Source organism: Muscardinus avellanarius (assembly GCF_963383645.1).
Source record: "Muscardinus avellanarius genome assembly, chromosome: 1".
Lineage (NCBI taxonomy): Eukaryota > Metazoa > Chordata > Mammalia > Rodentia > Gliridae > Muscardinus > Muscardinus avellanarius.
Window position 1 is genome coordinate 5,336,220 of NC_137786.1, and position 12,082 is coordinate 5,348,301.

General features: G+C 41.1%; 1 protein-coding gene across 1 annotated transcript; it reads right to left on the minus strand.

The window, feature by feature from the left end:
- Positions 1–9,101: 9,101 nt before the first annotated feature.
- On the minus strand, positions 9,102–9,605 carry LOC308273354 (ADP-ribosylation factor-like protein 5A; the record flags this gene model as incomplete). The annotated part of the gene is made up of 1 exon (XM_080710443.1): positions 9,102–9,605. The coding sequence occupies exon 1, from the start codon at positions 9,513–9,515 to the stop codon at positions 9,102–9,104; it is 414 nt and encodes a 137-aa protein (XP_080566569.1). The 5' UTR covers positions 9,516–9,605.
- Between the last annotated feature and the right edge of the window lie 2,477 nt (positions 9,606–12,082).

Below are 12,082 nucleotides of genomic sequence, written 5' to 3' on the forward strand. Positions count from 1 at the left end.
GTTCATGACTCCTTTTATGAATCTGATCACAGAGGCTGCCACTGGCTGGCTGCCCACTGGGCCCTGACAGATAGCATACTGAGCCTGCACAGTGAATGCATACTTGGATTCAAAATTTTAAGTTGAAATCCCAACCTCTAAGGTGATGGTGATTAGGTTGGGAGTGTGAAGTCCTTGTGATATATCGGTGCCTTATGATGGATTGGTGCCTTCGTGATGGTATTAGTGCCTCTCTTAGGTTTTTTGCATTCTCCACCAGGTGAAGATATGAGACCTCCACAGCAGTTTGCAACCTGCAAGAGGCCAGAACTCAACAGAACTCACCCTGCTCTTTGACTTCAAGACTTCAGAATGACGAGAAGTAAATTTCTGTTATTTCTCAGTCACCCAGTCTCTGGGACTTTGTTATAGCATCTGGAGCTAGCTAAGAGAGCCAGGGACATATTTGCATTTCAAATATAATATTCAAATATAGTAGTGTCAGCCTGCTGTTCACTTAAGAGCTCCAGGATTCAATAAATGCACTATGTAGCCTCACGAGTAAAGGAGATGGTCCTCTCTGCATGCCATCGTGTTGGCCAAAGTCTAAGAGCATCTTCCTGAAAGCAGTTGCCCAGTTGTGGCAGAGCTGGGAGGTGACTGGTGGCTGTCTGTTTCTGGTTGCCGTAGACGCTGGCATTCTAGAACACAACCCCAAATAGTTCTTTTACAAACTATCCATCTTGTTCTGGAACAAAGGGGGGAACAGGGGGTGTGTTCTCTGAGAATATGATTTTAAAATCCAGTCTCCTATTTGCTATAGGTATAGGAAATTTTCCCAGATGAAAAAAAAAATGTTGGTTTTTGCTATTGCCAGTTTTGATCTCAGACTTTCCTAATTGCACCACATGACACAACTCCACAGGCACCAGTGTATAAGTGTCTTGTACTGGCTGTAACAAGTTGCCACAAACTCAGTGACTTAAAGCAACAGAGTTATAGTTTTCTATGTAGATCAGAAACCTGATGTGGCTGTTGCTGGGATAAATTCTAGGTAATATCTGAGCTATGTTTTTCCCAAACAATCTCTCTCCTTGCTTTTACCACCTACATTCCTTGGCCCATAGCCTCATCTTCCATCTTCAACACCAACCCTGTTGGACTGAATCCTTCCAATGCTGCTGTTCCTCTGGTTCTCATACCCAGTTTCCTCTTCCACCATGGATCCTGGTGATCACACTGGGCTCAACTAGATAATCCAGGAGATGCCCTTCATCTCAAAGTCAACTGAAACCTTAATATCATGTTGCCATACAATTCAAGAGATTCACAGTTTCTAGGTAGTAAAATGGGGACATCTTGGGGACCCAGTCTGGTACCTGTTCCATTTATTTAGTGTCAAGGAGTTATGAAACTTGGTGACCCTGCTGAAGTTGGGAGAAGATATTTCAGTGAGATTAGCATGTACCATAAAAAATGTAGAGTTTTCTGCCAGGCGTGTTGGCGCACGCTTGTAATCCCTGCTCTTGGGAGTCAGAGACAGGAGGATTGCACAGGTTCGAAGCCAGCCGCACTGGTGTAAAACCCTGTTTCAAAAAATGTAAAAATAGGTCTGGGAGTGTAGCCTGGAGGTAGAAGGGCTTCCAGGAACCCTAGTACCACACACACACACAAAAATGTAGAGTTTCCTAACTTGGTTTTTCCTTGGAATAAATTACTAATAAATTACTAGGTACTAGGGATTGCCAGTGACTGCAGGGCTCCTAGCTTCAGAGTATTTTGTTTTAGAGTAAAATTTGTATAAGAGGTTTCATTGTGGACTGGAATGAGACAGTTTAAGTCTAGAAAGGTCAGGGGTGTCTGTGGTTCTCCAGGACATGTAAACTTCACACCCATCTCTTGTTTTTAATTAAATTTTAAATAATTTACAATTTGCAGGCAAGTTGTTGAGATAGTACAGAGAGTGCCTGCCTGTAGACCATCCTTCCAGTTTCCCCTCGTGCAAAACCATAGCAATTATCAAAACTAATAGTAAATCAATATTTATTTCATTATTAATAATAATCATTAATTATTAAATAAGCTCTGATTCTTGTTGGATGCCACCCATTTTTATACTAATGTCTTATTCTATACCATAAATAACCCAGCATCAATGCTACACATAGATGTCACATTTCCTTGGTGTCTTTAGTCTGTGACAGAGCCTCTGTGTCTCTTTGTCTTACATGCTCTTGACATTTTTGAAGGGGACTGGCCAACTATTTTGCAAAATGTCCTTCACTTGGGGGTTTTCTGATCTTATGATTGGATTGAGCTATTCAGCCCAGGGCTGCATGTAATAAATCTTAATCCTACTTGGCCCAACAGTGGCACCTGTCAACATTTATCAGTTACTCCTCCAAGATGCTTGCTCCTCCCTGGCTTCTGTGACAGTTGGGACAACTTCCCAGCCCTCACTGCGGATACTCTGCCTTCCGGAGCCCAGCTGGCATGGTCTGCACTTCACAGTTGTTCCTGCTCCTCTTCTCTGCTTCTGCCATCTCTCCAAATCTCATCATGTCCTCTGTTTTCCACCATTGCTTCAATGTGAAGGACTCAGATTCTGTCTTCCTTCCTAGTTCTACCTTTGGTCTTAGGTCCCTGACTCTCGGGCCCCAACTCATGTATGCCAGAAGCAGATTTGCCTCTGTCTGGCCCTGCTCCCTGACTCTCCTTCCTGCAGGAGGAAGCTGAGCAGGGGGCAGAGCGCTGGTGCGTTATGACATGTTCTTGGTTCTACTACAAACCCAATGATCAACGATCACTCTTGGGGCGCTGTAATTCTCAACTTTTGACATTTTTTTTTGCAGCACTTGGTTCTGTTTTTCCTCCTTCACAGCTTTTCCCTTCCTTGTTCTTTGTTTTTCATTTTTCATGAGGTAAACCCATTTTTCCATTTAAAACCATTTTTCTTTGACCTCCAGCTTCTGTCCCCATGCCCATCTTACTTCTCCACACTGCTGTCATCTGCATGTTAGAAATCTGCTCCTCCCACCACCTTATATCTACCCTCTCCCTGCAGGTGGCCTCCCCACCCTGCAACTGGACAGCTCCCGGGACTCCCTAGCCCAGCAGTGCTGACTCCACCCCGAGGTGAGGACTTGCAGAAGCTGAGAATACTCAGCTTCACATATGGAGCCAAGTGCATTCTATGTGCTCAGTAAATATTTGTTGAGTAAGTGGATGGACATGTGTATGAATGATTGCTTCTGAGCAGCCATCTCATTGTCCAGTTTGTGTTATACAATCCTAGAGCACCATGCAGTTGTATTTAAAGACAAATTAAAAAGTCACATACACTCACTTAAAGCCATTTACAGAACAATAGCTTCCTTGTCACCTTTTGTGATTATTTTTGTTTCTTTTAATAGCTAAGCTAATTAAGAACTGAATATTACTTTTTCTCTCACTGGTTAGAAAAATTTGATTTTTTTTCCCGCTCAATAACATTGGTATTAGGTGTCCAGGAGAGAGTTAGGGAGTATAAGTGGAGTCTTTATAGGGGTTTTCACGGGTAGGAACAGGGAGGAGGGTGAGCAGGCTGGGAATCGTCTAGTTTGAGTCAGGTGAGGTGGCACAGGCTTGTTATCCCAGTACTTGGGAGGCTGAGACAGGGAAATCACAGATTTGAGGCCCACTTTAGTAATTTAGTAAGGCCTTCAGCAATTTGGTGATATTCTGTTTCAAAATAAAACAGGGCTGGGGGTGTAGCTCAGAGGTAAAATACCCATGAATTTCCCCGGTTTTCCTCCCCCCACCATACACATACACAGAAGAATTGGCTAGTTAGTATAATTTCATGGTCTGTAGGGGCCACCCCTGTTGTTTGAATACTGCTCCAGGGCTGGCAAGCCCCAGAGGTAAAAACAACAGAGTAAGGAACAAATAATAAAGAGCATGGTTCATGCAGACCCTCCCTCCTCAAAGCCAGCAGAGTACTGCCTCTGCTCCCTCTGACTTCCCGTCTACCACCAGCCTCAGAAAACTACTACTCAGGACTTCTGTGATTAGATTAGCTCCCTCTGGATAACACCCTCACCACACAACTCAAAGCCAACTACCAGTAACCTTAATTACGGCTGCAGAATTCCTTTCGCCCCATATATGACATAAGCACAGGCATGATAGCTCATTGTATTTATGCTTCTGGGGATAAAAATAGGAAATCTTGGAAGAATATCTTGGAATTCTCATATATCTTGGAATGCTCGTGAAGGTATGTACGTAATGAAATTAGTGTTTGTTTACTGAAGAATAGTCAAGAAAAGAAAACTACACAGAGGAAAATAAGGCTCACCCATAATTTTAGTCACTATGAATATACTTCCTGTAGGTTCTTATTATTAATTTTATTTTCACAGCTAAATAATATGTTCATAGTTGCGTTGAGGCAGGACAGAAGAAATAAAATTTTAGGTAGAAGGGAGACAAATTGGGAGGGAAAGGAGAATACAGTTTTAAAATCTGGAAAGGTCATACTCTCTCCTATAGGGTGTGTCTCAGGCTGAAGCCTGGATGGGCCATGCTCTTAATCATGATGGCCGTTTGTCTATCTGGGGTTCCTGGGATGCCTAGAAAACAAAGGGTCCAGGAGGAGGAGGGAAAGGTCACAACAGCAGCCACCCACCATCCCTCCCTGTTGCCAGGGGAACCTGAAGATGAAGAGGAAGTCCAGACTCCTCTGTGGGATGCCACCCACCAGCTCCTGGAAGTCCTACTAAAGAACTGAAGAAGTGGCAAAGACCCCTTTAGCCGTTTGCGTTGCTCAGTGCCTGCCCCCTTAGATGGCCTGCCTTCCCTTTCAAATTCCTCCTTTTATTCTAAGTAAAACCTCTGCCTTTATCTCTGACTGGTGCGGGTTGAAATTCTTTTTGTCATGGAAGCCAAGAAGCCACAGAATTTATTGTGTTTTCCCATGACAGTATGTCCTTTTAATTTCATAAAAATTTCTCCATGTCATACATTCTTTGCGATAATAATTTTTAGCATCTGCACCAGAAGCACTTACAAACTAATCCCTTAATATTGGATATTTAAAAGATTTCAAAGCTTTAAGATTTTAATTATTTCTTTAAGAGAGATTCTTAGAAATAAGATTACTAGGCCCAAAGCTACAAACGTTTTTAAAAGTGTTTTGATTCTTTTTATGGTCCAAATGATTATATATGATAAAGTGTATTGTTATTTTAACAGGAAGGGTCAAATCAGCCACTGATTTTATTGCTTTAAAGTCATTTTCCAGGCCAGGCATGGTGGCTCACGCTTGTAATCCCCCGCGCTTGGGAGGCTGAGACAGGAAGATCGCACAGGCTCGAAGCCAGCCTCAGCTATTCAGTGAGGCTCTCAGCAACTTAGTGAGACCCTGTTTCCAAATCAAGTATAAAATAGGTCTGGGAGTGTAGCCCGGAGGTAGAAAGCCTCTGGGTTCCACCCCCAGTGCCACCACTAAATAAATAAATAAATAAATAATAAAGTCATTTCCAGAGCTTACCTGTTTCACACCTTTTTATGCTGCTTTGGAGGCAGCTGTACCAAGGGGTTGAGATACTGCTCAGTGCTGGTCTCGGTGGGGGAGCAGCACCTCCTGCTTGCCCCCGTGTCCTCAGATGTAAACTCATAAGCTCTCTGCATTGTGTAATGTTCACCCTCCTCTACATTATGCTACAATAAATTATCTTAGCTTGAAGTTTTCAGGGTCAGTAGTGGAAATTGCTTCCTTTCCTGCGTGAATTAGAAAATCAGTGGAGAAGGAAAATAGGTGTCACACAGCTGGAGCCCGAACCGCATTAATAATACATCTCTTTGTCTGTTTTGGTAAAATGTGATTAAGTCTCTAAGATGCAGGTTACTCCCACACCCATAGATTATTATTTAGCAACTTAGTCCCTGAATAAATGCTCCTCATAAGAAAGCCCCTGGTGAGATGCACACTCTGCGGGCAGGAGGATGTAGGACAGGACAGGGAAGGAGCTGAGTGCCAGGCTTTCCCTCCCAGCCAGTTCCATCCCCCTGGGCACACTAAGAGCTGGGCAATGCGCCCAAGTGGCTCCCTGGAGTTCCCTGGATTAGGAAACACAGGTAAAGGGCAAAGTCAGTCCTCCCTGGAAAGGGTTTAAGAACCAGCCAGTCCTTGTGTTTTTAGAAAACAGATACGGCTGTAATCCCAATACTTGGGAAGCTAAGATAGAAGGATTGCAGGTTCAAGGACAGCCTCAGAAACTTAGCACGACTCTGTTTAAAATAAAAAAATAAAAAAGATTTGGGGGTGCAGCTCGGAGGTAGAATACCTCCAGGTTCAATCCCCAGTAACAACAACAGCAGTAGCAGCAAAGACAACAACAGCAGATTAGGACACTTGCCCATGAGCACAGCTCTCACTAAATCTCCTAAAGTGTTTGCATTTTCTCTTTCTCCTTCAGGCCTGATGGATCTACATTGTTCCTTCCAGAGTCCAGTAATAATTTTGGCGATAGTGCTCTGTATTTAATGACCCCAGATATCACTGGCTTTGAAGAACAAGTACTTTTTCCTGCCATCTCCTCTGCTCCTGTGGGTTGGCCGCACTTTGCCAGGCGCGACTGTGTTGGGTTCAGTTCTCCTCCACATGTGTCCTCATTCTGGACCACAGCCCGCTGGGGCCACTCTTCTGTAGGCAGGAGGCAGAACCTCAGGAGCTGAGCATGTTGGGCAGTGGCGCTGGAAGCTACTACTGGCTTCTTGCTTGCACGGGCTCCGTCAGTCCAGGCTCCATCGTGGAGAAAGGAGGGAAGGCAGACGCTTGCCGAACATCAGTGCCATCTACCAGACCAAGACGGAGCTGGAGCAGGCCCCAAAGGAGGCAGGCAAGGTCTGGCCCTGGTGACCCATCGCATAGTCCAGCGTCTCCTCTCTGGTTCTGAGTCAGAACTGGGTTTCAGCCCTGGCTGAGGGAGCGGGCGGTGGGCTGGAGGACTGTCCACCAGCAAAGCTGCCCTTTTCATCTGGGACTCCCAAGACAATGAGGAGGATTTTTTTCTTTTTTGCAGTGTGGTGTATCCAACCCGAGGTCTCATACATGGTAGGTAACCCCCCCCACCCCCCGTGGTACCCCCAGCCCATTAAAACATTTTAACATTGTATACACCAAAGACAGTTAAATGATATCCCTTCAAGTACAAAAAGTGATCTGCAGTAAAATTTAAGTGAAAACACATGCACTTTGAAGGAAGTATGAAGTTATTCATTTTTTATGATTGAGGCAAAGAGAAAAAATGAAAAGATATCTTAGCAGATATCTACCCTTAGCAGATATATATATTTTTTTGGAATTTTAAGGGAATTTTTAATATACAACAAGTAATTTCTTTTAGTGATTTGAAAAACTATGAGAACATATGCACAAAGCTTAGGTAACTTAGGATTTACTTTTGTAAAGCATGTTAACAAATATTAAATGTTATATTTGCATTTAGGACATGATAACAAATATAAAACACAAGACATCCAATGTTAACACTGATCTCCCACATATAACTTGGATTTAGATACTGATCACTTTATATTCTGTAGAAATAAACTTTCAAAGTTTCATCCATTCTTATAACATATACTATTATTCCTTACCAAAATCTTCACAAACTTTAAAAGGCTGGTATTAAAGTAGTTTTTTTCTTGAATATTCTAAAACATACCAGTTTGGATTAACTTGCAAAGTTTCAGGGCATGAAAAACAGAGTACTCAAGGAATATATTTTAACACAGTTAAGAATAATTCTGTTTACAGTTATGACAGAAATACCTTTAACTTTCAGACAGTTAAAAAAACAACATAAAAGGTCAAGTAATTCTTAACACAAATAATATATCATGTCAAAATTTCAGCCAAAAGCATAAAAATCTTGCATTTTGTTAAACAATGTATTTATTGGGTGAAAGTAAATAAAAGGAAACTTAAAGAAACAAAAATATCTCAGAATATTATAACTCGTAAAATAAGAAATTTGCAAGTTAAGAAATGATCAATGTTGCCTGGAAAATTTTTATGCCTTATTTGTATTCTCAAATTCACTTTAATTGCTTGACATATAATTTAATACTCAAAAAGCTAAATTATTTAATAATTTATAGAGAATGATACATCTCTGGGTAGACATGTTTCACATAATAGTTTCCAATTAAGAAGAAATCACTTGATAGTTTTAATTGCATTTATGATTGACAGATTAATGGATTATAATATTCAGTAATTTAGATGGCATAAAGAGAAACACAAGAAATAATCTCATAAATCCTCACTGCAATTCTGTCCACTAATAACACTAAGCCAAGAATCCACTCAAGTTGAATGACATGTTTTCATGTGGGTTACTGACCAACAGAAAATAGTTATCCAATGTCAAGCCTTTTCTGTGCGTGTGTGCGTGTGTGCGTGTGTGTGTATCTCTATGTATTTTTAAGAGCAGCTCAATGATTTGGGGGTGTTGGTTAGTACAATACAGAGAACACAGGAGAAAAGTACAAAATGGCACTAACACCAATGCCAGTACTTATCTTATATTCTTAATTTTTGCATTATTTGCTCTTAGAACATAAATCAAAGCCATTAACTTGAACTTGAGGTATATACATAATACATACAAAACCTTAAGCAAAATACTTTTTTAAGTAACATGACATTTTAAAATATTGGAAACAATATCTGTGCTGATTTGTACTTTGACTTAATGGAACAATAAGAGAACAACATTCACCTAGGGAAGGTTATACTGAGAATAAAGCTCTTAAAAGTTCAAAATGTGTTCCTCTCCCTTTGTACTTACCACAGGCTCTACAGCATCCTGAGAGGAGTCATTACAAGAAAAATGTCAATCACAGCTTTAATAATGTGCTTTGGAAGGGATTAGTGAGAAAGCAAATGGGAAGGTGAGACTTCATCTTTGTTTTCAAATAAGTGGTCTTAATTTTTCTTCTTATAGAAAAAAATTATATCAGTTTATTATAAATATATCTAAACCATTAATTTTTACATCTTTCAGGTAGTCCAGCACTTCGTTTATACAAAGTCTATGAGAAGAGGTCAGTAGAGATCATCTAATCTTAAGTCACGACATCATCCATTCAAGTCCTTGGCATAATCCCTCGCCAGTAAGAGCACAGCATGCCTGGATATGCCACTGGTGGTCTTTAATAGAAGTTAGCTTCAAAAACTGGGAGATTTCTGCTACAGTCATGCATTCTTTAACATCTTGTTTATTAGCAAAAATCAGCAATCCTGCTTTCCTTAGGTCCTTATGTGCGAACATTTTGTAGAGCTCTTCTCTAGTTACAGAAATTCTTTCTCTGTCTGTACTGTCCACAACAACTATTACAAACTCCGTGTTAGTATAATAAGTGTTCCAGGAAGAACGAAGAGATTCTTGGCCACCAATATCCCACATTAGGAAACGTGTATTATTAATCACTATCTCTTCTACATTACTTCCTATTGTCGGGGATGTATGCACAACTTCATTCATAGAAAATTGGTAAAGGATGGTAGTTTTCCCTGCATTATCCAACCCAACAATGATAACTTTGTGCTCCTGGTGATTGAACAGTCTCCAGATCCTGGTGCACCAATAAAAAATAAAAAAAAAAACACAACTGCTATCAACAAAAGAATGAATATATAAGTTGTGTGACAGTCATAAAATAGAATACTACTCAGCAATAAAAAGTAATTAACTACCAAACATCATGGATAAATTTTAACTGTGAATATAACATGGCTATCTCAAACAGCATAGATAAGTTTAAGATGAAACAAGACACAAAAATACCTACTAAAAAAAAAAAAAAAAAGAGAATGCCCATTCTTGGGCAGCAGACCTCCTCCAGCCGGCCGGCCGCCCGGGCTCAGGCGGAGGGGGAGAGAGGCGCCCGGCGGCCTCCGCCTAGGCTGCTGCTGCTGCCGCTCCCACGCTGGCCGCCGCCGGCTTCCAGGGAACCCGATGGAGGCCTCCGCCTAGGCCGCCCTGCCGCCGCGGCACTCGCCTGGCTCGCGGACATCGCCGCCGCGTTGTCTCCTTAGCATATATTTTTGAAGTAGCAAGTATATGGGAGCTTTTTTTGATGATATTGAAACAGAACTAAAAATAAATATAATAAGTTGTATTTATATCAGGATAAAATTGTATTTGTTTAATAAAATAAATATCAATATTGCACAATATATGTAACATGTATTATAATATTACATTATGACATATAATAAAAATAAATACCTTTATTTTTAGGAGGTAAAAGTCTTAGTGGATTTGAAGGACCCTAAGAATATTGTTGAAAGTTCCAGAAACTGCAGTTGGTTAAGGAGAGCCAAGGTTAACAGTGCATGAAAACCTGTTCTTTTCTGAGACAGGCCACATTGAGTGGTGATCTGGGGTACTTCAAGGTGGGCATTAGAGGTTCCAGGCCTGCTTTTCTACTTGCTGGTCTTGTGGCCTTCCACAGACAACATAATGACCAGATTTTTGCTGTGGGTGAAGTGGCGATTATAATGTCATGGATCTGTCAGATCTGTGTAAAGATAGCAGGAGTATATGCACACCAGCCCAGGGTATTGCATCTGGTACATACCCGTGCCCGTGCTCCTGAATATCAGCTGCCAATGCTATATTTAAACCAGTTTGGGGATCCTGTCCATACAGAGATGGGACTGCCTGCAGTATCCACTTGCTTAAAGTGTGTGTGTCTATTATCTTTCAGCTGGAAATACATTATTGCATTTGAGTTTTGTGATATACTTTGAAATAAACATTGTCCTCATTCTTTCAAGTCCACCGAGTAGAACTTTAGATAAGAAGTTGTGGAGAAATTTTAGATATGCAGGGGTAGAAAGAAAACTTCTGGGCCTTTTGTAGTGGAATTAGGTCAAAGCTAGTTAGGAAATGAAATGCTAAGCATCGACATGATTGCTTTTGGAATATGAAGACTCATGACTGAAGGCAGTGGGCATTGGATGTGAAGAGGTCCATTTATAGACTGGGTTTCCTTCTGAGGCTAAGGGTTATGTAACTGTTTTGAGGTTAGACAATAAAATGCCAATTGAACTGGAAATAAAATTCAGAGCAATGTAGTAGGCTCAAGTTTCCTTGCTGCTTTTGTTTCTACCTTTATTTATTTATTTTTTCATCCCAAACACCTCGGAACAACAATACTATATGCAGCTGGCTTAAAAACCATCTGTTAGGGGCAGTTTGTCTGCAGAAAAGCTAATTAAAGGCAAAAAGATTTGTCATCTTAAGGAATGCTGACAAGTCTGATGCCCCTCAGGGGAGGGAAATCTTGTTAGAAAACTGTCTTTTTTATTGTTGTTTCTTTGATGTCTAAATTCATGCTCTTTTGGACGTGCCAGCAGGAGATCTGCCTATTCTCCAAAGGGTCAAACCTTCCTCAGAGGGAGAGAACTCATTTCTGAGACTGAATTTTTCGATTCTTGTTAACTTTCTCACCTTGCTCAACAGGCCATTCATCTGCAGTGGCCAATTAAAAATTTATTTTATTATTACTATTATTTTTTTACTGGTGGCTACATAAACACCTGCACATAGTCAACATAAAATGTGCCCTTGTAGCCATTTCTGGTGTGCAATGCGGTGGGATTAATTCCTTTCACAATGGTGTACGGCCATCACTGGTACCTATTAAACACCCACCCTCCAACAACTGCAGGCTGTTTTGTGTTATGCGGACTTCATGAATCTTAGCATCTGACACCTCTGGGTGCTGTCAATGAAGCCCCTGAAGTAGCAGGGTTGTCCTTATTCCTGGGGTGGCTCTAGAGACCGGGTGAGGAGGGCAGATGGTCCCTTGGATTTTAGCCCAGTTGGCAGGGATTTGGAATGAGCCCCAGAGAAGTTCCTATTTTTTTTTTTAATTGTAGAATTCTATTTCCATCTTATGGATTCTCCATCCACCCAACAATCACACATGTGAAAGAAAGCACAGTTTAGCTTGTTGGTTTGTTGAATGGGAGGGGAGAGCCTAGAAGGCTATGAGCTTTGTTCCGGGTTTTATTCTTTTCAGTTCTGCATCCTTTCAAGAG